Genomic DNA, 17,178 nt, shown 5'->3' with positions numbered 1-17,178 from the left:
CATTGTCTACATTAGAACAGGCCATACAAAGTGCTCTGGGAGAGACGGTGGCAAAAGATGGCCTGCGGGAAGTTTCAGGCATGACCTGTAGCCAACAGGGCTCCAGTCCCAAAAATCATTTCCAAAATGTGACCCCAGAACAAGGAGGATGTCAAATGAACACCTCAATGTCAACCCGAGGGCATTAAACATTTATTACCACAAAGATATAAGAGAGAACCACACTTTTAACAAGGTTGAAGAGATTGTAGCCTGTCTTCTTTCACAGTGTCATCACCGCAAAAATGGTACCTGTGGAGAAAAAAATTTTCAGCATGAGGCTCGTCAGCTCGTGGAAATGTGACCTCAGATGAGGAAACAGCATCTAGTCAACCCCTGGAATTCAGGTCTTTTTGACTGAAAGGCTTGGTTACACCAGGCAGAGTCTAAGTGATTCTTACTAAGCAAAACCACTTAAAGAACATCCTTCCCTTCTGTGGCCTTTTAACAAGCTAAGAATGAATCAGACCAAGGATTTACAAAACCAAGGGGGTCTCCAGTGAGTTTGGGGCCTGGCAATGAATTTGGGGGACAGGGGCGCCCCAGCCTGCCCAGAGGGGACTTCCCTAGAGCCAAGACCCTGCAGGATTCTTCATACACTGCTTCTGGGAATGGAAAATGTGGCAGCCACTTTGGAAAAAGTCTGGTAGTTCTTCTAAAGGTTAAACATAGAGTTACCACATAGCCTAGCAATTCTGCTCCTAGGTACATACCCAAGAGAAATGTCCACACAAAAATTTGCTCATAAATGTTCACAGCAGCATTACTCATAATAGCCCCAAAGTGAAAACAGCCCTAATGTCCATCAACTGATAAGTGGATAAATAAAATGTGGTATATCCATATAATAGAATATTATTTGGCAGTAAAAAGGAATAAAGTACTGATACATGCTATAATATGGATGAGCCTTGAAAGCATTACGCTATGTGAGAAAAAGCCAGTCACAAAGGGACTCCTCAGCTCCACATCCCACTGTGAGCTGCGAGGGCACAGGGAGGTCAGAGGACTGGGTCCAAGTCCTGGTTGTGCCTCATGCTCTGCTCTTGAGCATACAAAGTAGTGGCACAGCCGCAGTGACATCTGATCCTTCCAACAATACACTGGGAATCATGTATAGTCAGCATGGCTAAGTCATGCAGCTGAGCAAGGTTTTGGTAAGTGCTTTGAAAACAATTGGAAGCCCAATATTCTTCTCTGTAGCTTTCCTATGTGGCCTTAGACCAGTTACTTGACTCTACAAATCTCTCTTCTCATCTTAAAATGAGAGCAGCTGAAAGGTGATTTCTAAGTTTCCTTCAGATGCTGACATCCTGTTATTTTCTATATTCTCTTTAAGGTAGCCTTCTTTCTTTCCATATTTTAGACACTGTTATGTTCTCTCCTAACCCTTACCAAGTAAGATTCTATTCCCTCAGCAAGAGAAGAGCTTGCCACTGTGAGCTAGATCCTAACACAGTCTATATTTGCTCTCATGCCATAGTCTCCAAACAAAACAATCTGTATGAATAAATGCACCCCAACTGAAATGAACTCAGAGGTTCCCCACAACTACTGCCCAGGTGTTTTCCTTATTGTTTGAGATCAAACAGTCTCATATTGGCCTGTTACTCGAGTCTATACCTTACAACTTTTGCCTTGCTCCTGCCAAGTTGACTTTGGCTTAAGGAAAATGGTATCTGACTTTCCAAAGTGAATCGGATGGATAGATGGAGAGTTGAGATGAATAGTTGGGAAGATGAACGGCTGGATGGATAAGTGGATCGGTAAGTGGTTGAGTAGATGGACAGAAAGAGATGAACGGATGGATGAGTAGACGGATATGTGGATGGGTGGGCGGGTGATTGTATGCGTGTGTGTATGCAGAGATAGACGGATAGGTAAATATAGAAATGACTTAGGTGGAATAAAAGATACGCACGCAGTCCCATCTTCACCATGTTGCACTGTGATTTTTGAAGCCCCCAGTTTGTTCCGGAAGAGATTAATCACATGGTTGTTCCAGAGGAACTTAACCTTCTGGATTTTTCCAATATTGAAGTCCACATCAATGTCACGCATATGACTTGCATTCGGTTTGAGGGATCCCCTGAAAACACAGACAGAAAGTTCATCAGCTGGATAGATGCATACCTAGGATGATAGCAACCTATTGCTTCTCCAAACAATGGCTGTTATTGTTGGTTTTCTGCAATTGCCTTGCATGACTTCGTACACAGCCAGGGGCTGCTAAAACACAAATGCATTTGTGAAGAGCACACACCTTTAAAAAATACTGGACTCTAGACTCTCACTGTCTTGATTGGTACCTAGAAGGAAGTAAAATACTTGGGGTGGCGAATTAACTCTATATGTTCACCGCAGGACTCATTATGTCTTTGTTTAAAGATGCGTGTGGTTCAGCGGGGTCATTTGTGGGCAGGCATCTCATATGTAGCATAAGAAGTCATCAAAGAACTTTCATATAACATGGAATCCATTATGCAAAGTTAGTGCAAAAACAGAATCTAACTTTACAGCACAGTTGTGTACTAATCCAACACATTTTTACCAAGAACTTCATATGTTCAGCAAAAGCTGGGTGCTGAGGTGGCCACAGCAACAAGAAGCCAGCCTCAGGCTTCACGTGGAGCACGTGTGGGGGTCCAAGTGCGTGTGTTGGATGGGAAGGCGTTGCCATCTAAATGTGCCTCAACTCAGGAGAATGTGATATTCGTAAGACTTCTTCAGGAGGAAAGCAATGATTGGCCATCCAAAAGGAGTCAGCACTTAAAATAGCGAGCTCTTCCTCTCTGGGCCTCAGTCTTCTCAGAGGGGGTGACTGAACTAGATGCTAAGACTTCCTCCCGGCTCTGACATTCTAGGATTCAGTGGTTCTGTATGGCTAGATTTATAAAGCAGTTTATAACCAACCTTTTATGAATATTCTCTTATGGAAAGTATGCTCATTTCGCTTTACTATCAAACTTACTTGAAAATTTCATATTGTTTAGAGTTTCCATTCTTTCCATATAGAGCAATCCTGATGTATCCACTCACTTTCTTTTTTCCAGCCAGTGTGACCGACACCCTATATCTCCAACCTGTGCAAAGAAAGAAATACAATCAGTTCAATTAGCTCAACTTTTTGGGGAAAAAAAAAAAAAAGACCCATGGAAGCATTCTTGTTCCAAGCTCTGACCCCCCACGAGTGGGAGGTAAGGGGGAATGGGACTAAAGGTTTCCTTCGTGAAGCCGCGGTCCCAGGAATTCAGATTGCAGGTGGGGGTGAGGGACTCAGGGGGAAGTAAATATTGTAGCTCAGCACAGTCTCTTGCCAACCCAGCGATGCGTGTGTTCTGATGGATGGAGGGCGGTTGGTTACTACACCCGTGTACCCTTGGTGCACACTGCTGAGGAAGGAGGGCTGGCTGTGGCTCCAACACTTGGATACATCACTTACTGTTCTTTCTTTTTTTATTTTTATTTTTGTTATTTTCCCATGCAATGGATGTGTTCTCAGTGGGAAAACAACCCAGATTAATTTTTAAAAAATAAAATAAAGCCTTCCTCAGCACCCCCGTCCACCTGTTCTCCATCTAAGGTTTGTCCTTGAAGTAACCAGTTTGGCTTGTATACTTAACCAGGTCCAGGGGGTGATTTTTGCTTCTCAAGGACATGTGGCACTGTCTGGAGACATTATTGTCACACCAGGGAAAGGGGGTGGGTGGGTGCAGGGCTACTGGCATCTCTCTGTTAGGGGCCACAGATTTGTTGAACATACTGCAATGCGCAGGATAGTCTCCACAATAACAAATGACCCAGCCCCCAATATCAACAGAGCTGAGGTTGGGATGCCCTGATCTAGAGCTTTCCATGAGCATTTACACGCACATATATGAATGTATAAAAATATAGGCTTTCCCCCTTCTGTAAATAATATGAACTGTTATTCTCTGTGCTCTCCACCCATCCCCACACCAGACCCATTCACTGCCTTTCTCTGTCCTGTCCTGCGCTCCAGAAGGTTGGCCTCGCCAGGGATCCTTGCCACCAGCTTTCTGTTGAGTTCAGCCCATCAGAGGCTTGCACAGGGGGTCAGAGGCAGGGGGAGGGGGATGGAGGTGTTTGCTCCCCTGCACCCTCCTTGTCTGGCCGTAACTCGCTGCCTCTCTGACGCACCCCATTCCTAGAGCTCCGCAGCCACTAGATTCTGGGCGCCTCAGCATCCCTAGTTTGTTCTTTTAACCCTGTCCCCACTACCAAAAGCAGGCCCTCCAACAAGGTCTCCTCATTTGAACCACTTGGATGGGCTCTGTCTCCTAGAGGGCACCAACTGAACGTGCCTTCGAGGTTTTCTATCTGCTTCTTTCAATGGTTACACACAGTATCTGGCTGTTTAACCACCAGTGGACATTTAGGTTTCTCCCCACAACCTGCTGGTGTTAAAATCAACGCTGCTGTGAAGGCCCTGAGCATCCCTTCTTCCACACACATGCCAGCACTTTCCCTAAGGTACGTTCTGACTTAAAGGAACGTGCACGTGAGACTTTACAGATTCTGCCAAACCATTACCTTCTATGGTAAGTATTGTGAAGATTATATAAAATAGTGTGTATAAAACATGTTTTATAAAGTGCTCTGTACATTTTTTATATGTAAAACTCCCTCAGGAAATCATTGCTCTTCTATTCAGCACCATGTGATATTACTTACAACAAATAAATCTTGATGGTTTTACTACTTTCCACTTTTTAAATGAGAAGCTGGGCAAAATGACAACAAAAACATGGCATGTTCCTCTGTGTGTGTGTGTGTGTGTGTGTGTGTGTGTGTGTGTGTGTACACAGGAGGGCTGGTATGGTGGATAATTATGGGGGTGACTTTGCCCCATCTTGCCTCCTTCTGTCAATGGGTCCATCCTTCCTGCCACAGGGTTGAGTGGACACATGACCCAGCCTGGGCCACTCATGCTCGACGGACTCCACCGACCAGGATTATTGGTTAACGGGGTGAACGTCAGACCCAAGACCAATGCCGTCCTACCACCCTTCCATTATCATTTAAGCTGGTTGGAGCTGAGTTTCTGTCGGTCGCTACCAAGCGTCCTAACTAATAAGATTCATACGCCTTTTAAAATTATTCGTGACATTTAAATGGGTTAAAGGGAAACTTACTAGTGAAGTTACCACTGCCTCCTGTGTTGAGGAAAAACGTCTGTTCCACGGCACTGGTTTTCCCCTGAAACTGGTCCGCATAGTGCCCCATTTTGGGGCACCCTCCGGCTGGACAAGGGAAACAGCTGTTCTAGTGGAGAAACAATAATGTGCCTGTGAGCGAAGGCCTTTGACTCCCCCCCACTCGATTGATCAGTTCCCCTCCGCACTGATCGCCCACCCCGCACCCATCCTCTCACCTACCTAACCGGCTTTCCATTCCTCTACCCATTCCACCCTCCATCCACTGGCGAATGCGTGCACGCAGCCGTCTATCCACGCCACCCACGCATCCTTTGAGAGTTTTTCAGAAGGAAAAGTTGGGGATCTAGGGAAGGCCCCGCACAGTCAGGGCTGCGCCCTCCGCCTCCTGCCCACCCTGCTCCCCGAAGGTAAGAAGGCTCTGGGAGGCTCAGCATTACCAGCACCTCCTCTCATTAGCTGTGGAGTGACATCTCTGTTCTGTTCCAAGCCACAGGGACAAAACCACCAGCCACAGAGCCACCCACAACATCTTCCCCAGGCCCCTGGGGTCACCTACCCCCTCAAACTCATCATAGGAGGCACACGGGTAGCCCAGGAAGCCGTCGGGGTTCAGGATACTGCTGGAGTAATACTTGTAGCTTCTCAGGTGATTGCAGGCTACAAATTCTCGGGTCCCTGAGAAAGCAAAAGCCACGGGAGCTCGGAGGAGCACCTCATTCTTGAAGCTTGACCCATTCTGACCGAGAGAGGAATCACCTCCTCACTGCACAGATGGGTGTCGGCATCCCCAAACACCTTGGTCACCACGCAAAGTTTCGGTCACTGACTGTGACATACTTTGGGGCAAGTGGGAAATTTGGGGACTTGTTTAGTAATGGCGTTTGGCTAGAGCCGCTTTCCTCTCTCCATCACTGTGTCCATGTGCTGAGCAGGGCTAGGCAAGTGTGGGGAGTGGCAAGTTCTAACAAGCACGTTTGTCCAGTCCCCCAGGGGCCAGGCATCTGACATGAATGACTTATGAGGGCTGGGGCCCTTGGGAGGGAGTGAAAAAAGATATATACAGCTATATACACAGAGAGGAGAGACAGAGATACATATATAGATACAGAGAGAGAATGGCAATGGCTTTAAAAAGGAATCTTATAGTCAGCCAGCTGCTGAATGTTAAGGCCCAGGTTGCTCGGTCTGATTTTTCATGAGAAACAAGCACCCTGACATTTACATTAAAACGTTTCCAGGCTTAGATGACAGCAGTGCATTCCCACTTTAAAGCCAGTCACTGAAGGCCAGCCCCGTGCTATGGTGGGTGGCGTTTGGCCCGAGGGCCACAGTTTGAGAACTCGGATGACGCTGGACAGGCCTGTCCCGTGAAGCGAGCTTTGCTGTGCCTATGGCATCAAGCGAGAAGTCAGGCTGAGAAATTCCTCCTCCTTACTCTTGCAGGCACAGCTAAAAGTGGAGATCAAGGTCACGGGGCCCTCTGGACACTCCTTCACTGCACTTTATTTAGCATTTTTTTCTTTAAAACCGAGCCCTCTTGTTTGCAAATTGTTTTTTCATTTCTCCACCTAATCGGTACAAAACTTTCCATAGGTGATCCACAGTGACCCCGACATACCTGGGGGCCACTTCTGGGGGGTCTGGGGGGCTTTATCTGCCACCCACGGAGAAAAGACGGGTCCCTTTTGTGCTGGGGGATTAGCTCTCCACAGCCCCAGGCTCTGCCTGCCCCTCGGCCCAGCGACATCCAGCCAAGCCAGTCCATGCCCCACACCAACGCTCATTACCAGACAACGCAACCTGTTTCAAACTTAATTGTTTCTTTCATCCAAAATTGCTGCCCAGGGCTCCCATAATAGACGAGCAAGTGGATTTAATTGTTCCCCAGCCCAGCGCCTGGGTGACTCGGAGCCCACACAATGGAAGCACACTCCAGTGTGCATGGGCTTGTGCCCTCTAAATGGCCTCTTTAATTAAAGCCGGGCTCCTTTCTATTATGTGGGCCCTGCTCCTTGCTCCTGGGAGGGGGCAGCCTCACTGTGAGTCCAGTGTTCCTTCTGGGAGTGGAACAGCCGTGTCTTCCTCGGAGTTGCTGGTGCTGGGCAGAGAGGAGGTGGAAGGCCCCACTTACGGCTGGTGGATGGTGGCTGTTGCTTTATTGACTCTAGTCTTTCACGTTAAGCACGTGGAATATTAAAATGCTACAGTGGCGTGGACTGTACTGAGCGCCTGCTTTGGGCCAGGCCCTGAGCAGGGTCCTGGGTTGTCTGGGATGCCCCGGGCACAGTCCTGGCCTCAGGAAACTCCCAGCTCAGAAAAATAAACACTAAAATGAAGTGATCACTGACTCAAAGCCTCCATGTTCAGGGAGGAGAGGAAGCATGGTCTCCAGGGGGAGGCCGCAGGTAGAGAGCAGAGGCCAGGCAAGGGCAGGTAGGGGAGGTAGGGCTTTAAGCCACCTAGTATTAGGGGGACCGAACCTGCCTCTCAGCTAAACGGGGACATGCATGTGACAAAAAAGGGGCCACATACAAAACCTGACAAGCTCAGGGGAGGCCTGCGTGGTGGGCCTAACAAAGTCAGAGACCGAAAGTAATCGCACAGGATGGTCTGAACATCAAAATTCCTAACTAAAAGCGGGTCATGGCAGGTAGTCCTGTCCCAGGCCTGTAGCTTCCTTGACAAAGGTCAATCTTTTTTTTTTTTTTTTTTTTTTTAATCTTCACCCAAGAATATGTTTTTTATTGATTTTAGAGAGAGAGAGAAAGGGAGAGAAAGAGAGAAACATCGCTGTGAGAGAGAAACATCGATCGGTTGCATCCCATATGAGCCCTGACCAGGGATCAGCCCCGCAATCCAGGCCTGAAGCCTTTTTGGTGTACAGGACAATACTCCAGCCAACTGAGCCACCCAGTGAAGGCGACAAAGGCCAATCTTCACCTTATGTGAAGGTATTTTCTTTTTGCCTCTAAGATAGCATACCTTTGAAATGTCAGAGTAATCTTTTCTAGACCCCTCAGGGCAACCCCTCCACGAGAGCACCAGACCAAGACCCCCTCACTGTTGACTTGTTCCCCAAATGCCACCTCTACATGCCGTGAATGTTGATCATTAATTCTTACACACACCAATGGAAAAGAAGTGTGTCTCTCTGTTTTACTTTTTATCCAACCCCAGAGATTTCCCGGTTTTGCTTTCTCCCCCATCCCTAATCAACCACCAGTGGATCTCATGTAACCAACCCTCTTATGTCTCCTTCTTTGATTCTAATGTATAAAGTAAGCTGTAAAACTGCCAATCTCCAGAGCATTTTTTCAGTCCTTTGAGATTTTGCTTCCCAGCATCTGTCATCTGTTTGGCTCAATTAAACTCATAAAAATTCTCTTCAGGTTTGGACATTTCTGATGTTGACACACACAAGGCTCATCCTCCCCAGACCTCCAGGCCTCCCCCTCAATGCACATGCTCCCCAAACCCACAGAGACATCCCCACTTGATCTTTTGACCAGCTCAGTCCCTTTCCAGTCCTAGCACCTGCCAACAGCTAAGGGCAAGAAAGTCAAAGCCCTCCAAATCTTTGCATATGCCCTTCAAGGAGCGAGCAGTGAAGGTAGGATGGGGGGGCCGAAGCCAGAGCTGGGTATTTGCCAACGTGCCAGCTCATGTCTCAGCATCCTGATAAGGGGGGAGACAATGCAGGCTGGGGTGTGAGGTCAGGGCTTTGCAGCCAGAATTTGGGCTTCACTAGAAGGTGGCCTTGGGCAAGTTTTATAACTTTTTCAGTTTCTTCATCTGTAAAATGGGGATAGTCAGAGTAACTATCTCATGACGTTATGACAATGTCTGGGACAGAATGAGCACACTGGAAGTGGTGGCAAATTCAGTACTACGAGGGTCCAACCGCGCCTTCTGCTTTCTCCCCAAATAGAGCAGCTGCAGTCTTACTTTTCTAATGTACGTACCTTCCCACAGTCCATTTATATCAATGATGGTAGAAAGGATATTTTTATGACATCCAGGCATTTGCTTTCCTCCGTTTGGATAGAAATCCAGATGGCCCACCTTTTGGCTCATTCCAAAACCTGAAACATTGGAAGCAGAGATGAGCAGGGAGGTAAGTGGTCCCAAGACAGGGTCATGGCCACAGAGAGTGTCCAACTCCTTCCAACCAGAGCGAGAGTTTTCTTGGCAAATTCTCCCCTCACCATAGCCACCCTGTCTGGCTTTGCAGAACGTTCTAAAAGATGAGCCATTGGAATGATAAAGAGGGAGGAGAGAGCAGAGGAAGTGGGCATGCAATCATGTTTATTCCTATATGTCTCTGTCTACCTCGGGGAGGCCATGAACAATACGTATATACCCTGAGACCACTGTGCATCAGTAGATGCCTATCAGGACTGGTGCAATTTCTATTCTTTATTCATTTAAAAATTTTGATTTCTATGTTATATTGTTATATCGAGACCACATCACATTATATTGTCATATTGAGAGCCCAACATAATGACTGGACGCTTTGTCTTTTTAAGCACATAGAACTGTGATCACACCCAGGTCCTATTTACACACTTTGTGATCTTGGGTAATTACTAAAGCTTTTCGAGCCTCAGTTTCCTCAGTTATGAAATAGTAATAGTAATGCCCACTTTTTAGGGTTGTTACTATGATTAATGAGTGAATGTGTACAAAATGTCCAATGCAGTGCATGGAAATCATCGCCATTATTATTATTATTATTATTTTTTATAAGTGTATCTTTTATTGACTTCAGAGAGAGGAAGGGAGAGGGGGAGAGAGAGATAGAAACATCAGTGATGAGAGAGTCATTGATTGGCTGTAGCCCACAACCCGGGCATGTGCCCTGACCGGGAATCAAACCCTGATCACCTGGATCCTAGGTCGATGCTCAACCGCTGAGCCACGCCCGGCTAGGCCATCGCCATTATTAAAAACATACCCTTTGTCGGCACGTTTCATGAATGGTTATATAAGAAAATATTGAAAAAAGAACGCTGAGTTTATTATTTATTTTTTATATAATTTTATTTATTTTAAAATTTTAATTTATTTAAACCATAAAGGGAAGTTCACCCATTTGATTTTAGAAGAATTAAGTGAAGGAATATATTTAATCTCCAACAACACAAACTATAACCAAAGCTTTTACAAAAGAAGTGAGCAAAAAAATTAGCTTTGCATTTTGCAAGAACAGGTCAGGCAACCATAATAAATACGCCCGCCACTCTGGACAGTGGGGACTAAGGGAGGGCACGGGGTTTGAAGACTGAGGTTAGAGCAGTGTTTTGTTTTGTTTTGTCCTGTTGGGGGCCACAGGCTGACACCAGTGGCACTGAACTGGCTGTTTATTTGTGGCTGGCACCCACTTTGGTTGGTGTCCAAGCTATTTCTGTAGTTAACCCTGCAATATGTGTGTGTGAGGGGGGGATACCTGGACCTACTCTCACCAGTTACAGCCCTGCTCACCAAGGGGTGGAGTGGGGAACTCACCTAGGAAAGGGACTATGGGCGAGGAATCCGTGTGAATCACATCCACAAACATGGCATCAGACGGGTCCAGCCGAACCTCCTCGGGCGTGCCCTGGAAGCACGGCTCTGCCGGGTCCAGTCCTGAAAGGGGGGGCTGGACAGTGAGGCCACGCTCTAACACAAACCAGGTTCCAAGCCCTGGACCCCCCAAATCCATGGGGATTTCTGCCCGAAGCAGAGGGTGGAAGGAAGGAGCACAGCCCATAGGACTCAGTGACCTGTATTCTAGCCCAGGTTCTGCTCAAGGTCAAATGCCTGTCACCCCTGAGCTTCAGTGTCCCCACCGGGAAGCGGGAATAACAGCAGCCTACCTTGCAGGGTTAACGTGGAAACCCCACGCAAAGACGCCAGAGAAAGAACTTTGCAAACGAAAATTCTCCATAAACATAAGCTCTGAACCCCCTTACCCTTCACCCCACGCCTAGCACGGCGCCCTGAGCGCAGGAGACACTCATGAACCGGTTTGCACAGTTAGCTGCAAACTTGGCTGCACAGGCGTCTGTGCCTATGTCTTGCGTGCCTTTATTTTGCCCAGTGATTCATTCATTCTCTGTATCTACCGACACTTCTTTCTGCCTGTACCTGGCACAGCAAAGACGTTAAGTGTTTGTGGAACTGATGAATTAGTTAAAAAAAAAATCACTTCCCTTTTGAAAAATCTGCAGCACTCTAGCAACAATAATCCCGGACTCATAGGTTTAATGTGCTAGTTATCTTTTTTTAAATAAGCGTGTTTTTATTTACAATCATATATTTTGTAATTAACATGAACATGTATGGGCAATTATTTTTCTAATCTAAGTCTGGCAGCACCTAAAATCAGTCCCCGGAGGACCAGCAGGGGCGCCCTTGGCCGTGGGAAGTGCGGGTGGCTGGGCTTCCGCACCGCACCTGGCGTCCCCGCGCCCGCGCCCTTACCTGTGATCCTGCCCACGCGGCCCCCCAGCCTCCTGCCCGCCTCGCCCGCCGTGTGCGCGCCCAGGCTGTGGCCGATCAGGTGCACGTTCTCCAGGCTGTAGCCCATCTCCGTCTGCGGAAAGATGGCCCGTCAGTCCCCCTGGCCGGGGTGGGGATGCGCGAGCTCGGGAGTGGGGATGGAGCAGGTCCCGGGAAGGACAATGGGGTCCAGGACCGCCTAGGACAGTGCGACCTGGCCCCGGGCCGCAGCAGAGCCCTGCGCGCTGTCTGGTGCGCGGGCCAACAGTGCTGACCAGCGGCCAAAGCGCCAACTGCAGGCGACCTGGGGAGCCTGGACCGGCCCTGCCCGCTCCCACCCACACCCGCTGCCGACTCCCTCCCCTCCCGCAGGGCTTGGGCCTGTCTGCGAGAGCGTGGGTGGTGGGCCCAGCTCTGGGGTGCTCCGGCCTAGACCCAGAAGGCTGCAAGGGGCTTTCCTTTTTCTGAGAGTGCAGACTCATCTTCTGGGCTGAGAGCTGTTGGGCAGCCCAGCCTGCTCTAGAATCCCCAGAACAGCCTGCAAGGGCGGCTTATTGCAAGAGGGGAGACTGAGGCCCAAAGTGGTTAGTTTGCCCCAGGCACCACCACAACCAGGGATCTGCAGGACACGCCAAGAGGCAGAAGGTTGCAACATCATTTTAGGAAATGCCCCTCTCTGCTTCCAGGCGTCCAGGCCCAGCCCCTGCCCACCAGTGCCCAGGCTGCCTCTGGGTGCACCCTGGTGCTTGCCTGCCCCCCCCCTCCCCTTCCCCACGGGATGTGGCCCAGGCAGGGTTTTACCGACAGTCCTTGTATTAAGAAAGCTATCTCCGCTCCCACGACTCGAAGGTTGTGGACGGCTTGGGTGTAGTCTGTCCTGGCCCCATGTCTCCAATCCACACAGATGCAGTTCACTTTCTCCACTTTAAACATATTCTGGGGGAGGAAAACAAGAGGGAGGAACTGATGTATTAGCAGGCCCAGGTTGCACACTCCAGAGATAGGAATTTACAGCCATCCAGCACCTAGCTGGTATCAGAGTTTTAATATTTCCCCCACTTGTAATCTCCACCCCATCACCATGAGCTGGGTGTCTTATCCCCACTTACGGATGTGGACACTGAGGCCTGGAATGGAGTAAATGACTTGTCTAAGATCTTCCAGATGGTTATTGACACAGCCAGGTCAAAAAGACCACTGACTAGATCAGGGCTTAGCACACTGTTAGTACCTTGCACATGTCAGTCAGCCAGCTCTCCTCCCCCTTGTCTATGAAGCCGTGGATGATGAAGCGCGTCTTGCGGTCCAGCTGGAAGTTTGAGGCCTTGACAGTGGCTAGGTCCGTGGCGGAGATCCGCTGGTGAAAGTAGAAAAGATGAACTGAGATGTTGGCCTTTCCAAGCCATAGACCTGTTAGAGTCAGTTCTAGCAAGACTGAGGTCACGGGGACAACTCCCATGAAGTTGGGTCAGGCTAGAACAGGAGTTGCTGACCTGGGGTTTGAGGATAGAATTCAGAAAGCCCAAGTTCATGGACCTTCTAGCATTTCTGTTAATTATGAAATTGGGCAGCAAGCCACAGTCATCATAGCAACACTGTCACCACTAGAAGTCACAAATATTTTCACATCATGTTACAGTTGTTGCAGATGTCTTAAAAATCATTTACTCTCATGGCTATTTTAAGTGACAGTAGTTACTAGACCAACCCCTAGATCCTGTTATTTAGTGACATAATAACAGCACATATGTAACTGTATCACATATTTATCTTTTCTAATGTTCTGATAACTGTTTTTCAATATAATTGGCTTCCTTTGTAACCTAATGTATTTTATTTTATGCATTTAAATACATCCTCTTGAGAAGGGACCCGTAGGCTTCCCCAGATGGTGGAAGAGTCCCTGGAACAGAAGTGGTGAAGGACCCCTGGGCCAGAAGCACCAGGCATGGGGGGAAATGTGGTTCAGTGGAGCTGCTGGGGGCATCTCAAGCCTGTCAGCCTCAGGAACTGACTCCTAGGTGCCAGGGGCCCGCTCAGACTCCCTTCACCAGCCCCCATGGGCAGCACACCCGAAGAAGGATCACCAGGTTGAAACCACCATGTCCAAGCAGACTCCCAGCTGGGGTCTCTGAGTGGGGAGTGTGTCCCCTAGAACCCCACAGCAGCTGACCTCAGGGAGCTATGGATAGCAACCCAGCTCTATAAACTGTCAGAGGTGGAGCTGTGAGCAGCTGGAGTTCTGAGCTCGCTCTTGCCACTTCTAAGCTCCTGGAAGAAGCCTGGCTTGCACCCTCCCAGCCTTCTGGGACCTGAAGGTCGCTCCCAGGGTCCTTTTCACTTTGCTTTTGTGATTAAATGTCCCTTCTCACCCTGGCCGGTGTGGCTCAGTGGTTAGAGCATTGGCCCTCACACGGAAGGGTCTTGGGTTTGATTGTCTGTCAAGGGCATGTACCTGAGTTACAGGTTTGATGGTTGGTCTCAGCTGGGGCTCATGTGGGAGGCAACCAATCGATGTTTCTCTCTCTCTTTCCGCATCCTTCCCTCCCTTCCAGTCTCTCTAAAAATCCATGGAAAAAATATCCCTGGCTGAAAATTAACAACATAATGTCCCCTCTCCTCCACCTGGCTTCTAGCTCCTCAGGAAGGATTTACACCCCCCACCCTTGTTCCCCAAGGGCCTCTCCTTCCACAGACCAGTGCAGGAAGACAGACCCATTAGGCCTGGATTTCTCCATAAATGCTGCTCACACCCCCTTCCTCCCAGGATCGGGGTTCGATGCCAGGAAGTTCTGTACACAGTGTGTGCAATGTGGAGGTTTCTGGGTCAGGCATCCATAGATCTCATCAGGGGTTTCTGGTGCTGGGAGCTAAGTTGGCTGCCAATGGTGAGGGAGCACCATCTAGGACTTTCCAAGGCAGAGCCTTTTCCTTACACAACTGCGGGAAGGCACCGGTGTGGACACCGCAACCCACCCACCCCGCAGTCATTTCACGCCCACACTTACTTGGAAGTTGTTCGGATTCTCATTTGTGTACAGAAGGAAGCGAGTGTCAATGTCCTTGGGGGCCCAGGGAAATAACTTTATGGGCCGCTGAAGGATCCCGGCCCATGGTTTTTCGTCAGAGAAGCAGCCCAAAGGGCTATAGCAGATCTCCCTTCCTGGGGCAGGAAGAGCAACAGACAGGGACCGTGAGGTTCTGGAAAGGAGCAATGCCACCTCAGCTACACGGGAGGACTCTTCAGGGTGGCCCAGGGCTGGCCGAGGCCAATGCTGGTCTCTCCCTTGCTGTCAGCATTCCCCAAATACCACGGTGACAAGAATCCCCTGGGGGCTGGGGTGAATGCTTGTATCGCAGGTACATATTCCCAGCCCCTCCCTCAGAGATGCTGATTCAGAGGGTCTGGGGGAGGCACTGGAAACTGCCTATTTAATGCTGTTTTAACTCCTATCACCAGGCCAGTAGTGGGGGAGTGGCTGAGAATTCCTGGGAACCTTCTGCCTTAAAACTACCACTTCCAGGAAAGGCCCAGGCAGGCCTTCCCATGCATTCATCCAGCATCAGGCATTTATAAGAGCCTGCGGTTCTAGCACAGAGATGCTGCCTGATGTATCCTGGTGTCTTGAAATGATAAACGCTATTAATTATGATGATAATAATGATGACAATGCCTCTAACTGCCCCACCAAAGGCCAGCCCAGGCGTGGTCGCCCTCTCCCTGGGGTGGTGACAGCACCCTTACCTCTGACAGTGGCCAGCAGGAGAAGGCTGACGATCCAGGAGGGCAGCATCTACACGGATGAAAACACAGACACGCAGAGATTGCTGACGCTCACCGACCCCAGACGGGGCAGGTGGCCTGGAGCGCAGGGGACAGCAAGTGGAACAGAAGCTCAGTGCCTGGGCCCCATCGGGCTGTCCCCGAAGGTGGGGAACCCTGAGGCTGGGGGGCAGCACCTCTGCAGAGCCCCGGCCTCAGGCTCCTCCCCAGTACAGTGGCTTCTCCCCTCTGTGCCATGTCCCTCCGGCAGCCCAACCTCACCAAGCTCCCTGCCGGGGCACAGCCGTGACTTACTGTGTGACTCCAGGTCTCCGCTCAGCCCGCAGGCTGGCCATGGCCTTTTATAACCAGGCTTTATCCTTTGGACTCCTTAGCAGAAAGGACAGGAAGATAGATGAGTGTGCTTTGAACCTAGATTATCATAAACACATACAGGCAGCTCAGCCGGGAGCAGGGCTGTTTATAAAGTGAGATTGGAGGAAAGAAAAACTGACTTTGGGGACAGGAAAGGACCCTGTTAATCTGAATTTACTAGTTCGGTTGCCAAAAGATTGTGTTCCCCAGGAGATAACAGGGCACATCCAGTCTCCCTTCGGAAACACGAGCCCAAGCCCGCCGGGCGCCCTGTGGGTGGTGGCGGGATGGGACGCCTGAGGCCTCGCTGTTCCGGGCAGCGCCTGTTTGTGAAGACGCGCATCTCCTCTACTTTGGAGGTGGGCTGGGTGGAGAGCAGCCCTCCAAAGAACCTGGAAAGAGACTAAAAAAGGCAACCCTGCTGAGCAAGAAAGGCTAAAACAAGCACTGTTTAAATAGAGCTTTGTTTGCAAAACATATAGTCCATTTTCAAAGCATTTCTGAGCTGCACGGGCCCGTACCTTGACCTGGAGATAAGAGGGTGGAGGTGTTTTCTTTCCTTCCCTGCCGAGAGGAGGACCTAGTGAAGAGCCAGGTGCCGCTCTGGCATTTTTAAATTAGCAGATACTTTAGCTACACCAAAGTGCATGCATCTTACGTTTAAACTTCAGCACAGTTTAATGAGTTTCAACAAAAATACACTCTTGTCTCTATGCCCTGGGTCACGGTATAAGACATTTCCAGCAGCCAGAAGTTTCTCCCATAGTCCCTCTGCCTGCCCCCCCAATAATGCTCTGATATTTTCACTCACCTTAGATTTCGTTTGGCCTGTTCTAGAATTGCATATATATGGTCATGCAGCAGGTTTGAGGTTCACCCCCACTGTTACGTTTCAGTAGTTGGTTCCTTTTCATGGCTGTGCCATATTGATATATTTCTGTGTGAACAGATCACAGCTGGTTTACCTATTCTGTGCTGGTGGACGTGGGGGTTCTTTTAGTTTAGGACTATTATGGATGCTGTTGCTAGGAACATTCTAACCTAGCACAGGTTTTTTGGTAGACCTACGCACTCACTCGCTCAGGTTTATCCCCAGGAGTAGACTTGCCTGGGTCCTGGGGTCTGTGCCTGCTTAGCTTTAGGAGATGCTGGCAAACGCTTTTCCAAGGGGGCTGTGCCTCCGTAAACTGCCCCCGGCAGTTGGGTGGGAGTTCCAGGTGCTCCACCTTCCACCCCCACCATCTGATCAATCCCAGGAACGCTTAGGTCGCCAGCAACGTCCTGAGGGTTTCAAGTACAGAAAACTGGGCTCTTCAAAGTTTGTGGAACTGGTAAAGG

General features: G+C 49.2%; 1 protein-coding gene across 1 annotated transcript; it reads right to left on the bottom strand.

Moving 5' to 3' along the window:
• Positions 1-227: 227 nt before the first annotated feature.
• LOC107536437 (pancreatic lipase-related protein 2) lies at positions 228-15,511 on the bottom strand. Its single transcript, XM_016212116.2, has 12 exons — positions 15,448-15,511; positions 14,711-14,865; positions 12,934-13,059; positions 12,504-12,638; positions 11,685-11,796; positions 10,728-10,847; positions 9,182-9,301; positions 5,776-5,894; positions 5,196-5,325; positions 3,011-3,122; positions 1,961-2,128; positions 228-291 (listed from the first exon to the last, which is right to left on the bottom strand). Exons 1-12 carry the CDS (start codon positions 15,494-15,496, stop codon positions 228-230), a joined length of 1,410 nt encoding a protein of 469 aa, XP_016067602.2. The 5' UTR covers positions 15,497-15,511.
• Between the last annotated feature and the right edge of the window lie 1,667 nt (positions 15,512-17,178).

This window comes from Miniopterus natalensis, chromosome 14 (assembly GCF_054644295.1).
Source record: "Miniopterus natalensis isolate mMinNat1 chromosome 14, mMinNat1.hap1, whole genome shotgun sequence".
Taxonomy (NCBI): domain Eukaryota; kingdom Metazoa; phylum Chordata; class Mammalia; order Chiroptera; family Miniopteridae; genus Miniopterus; species Miniopterus natalensis.
Note: the sequence above shows the minus strand (reverse complement) of the source record. Positions and strands in the feature narration are given on the sequence as shown.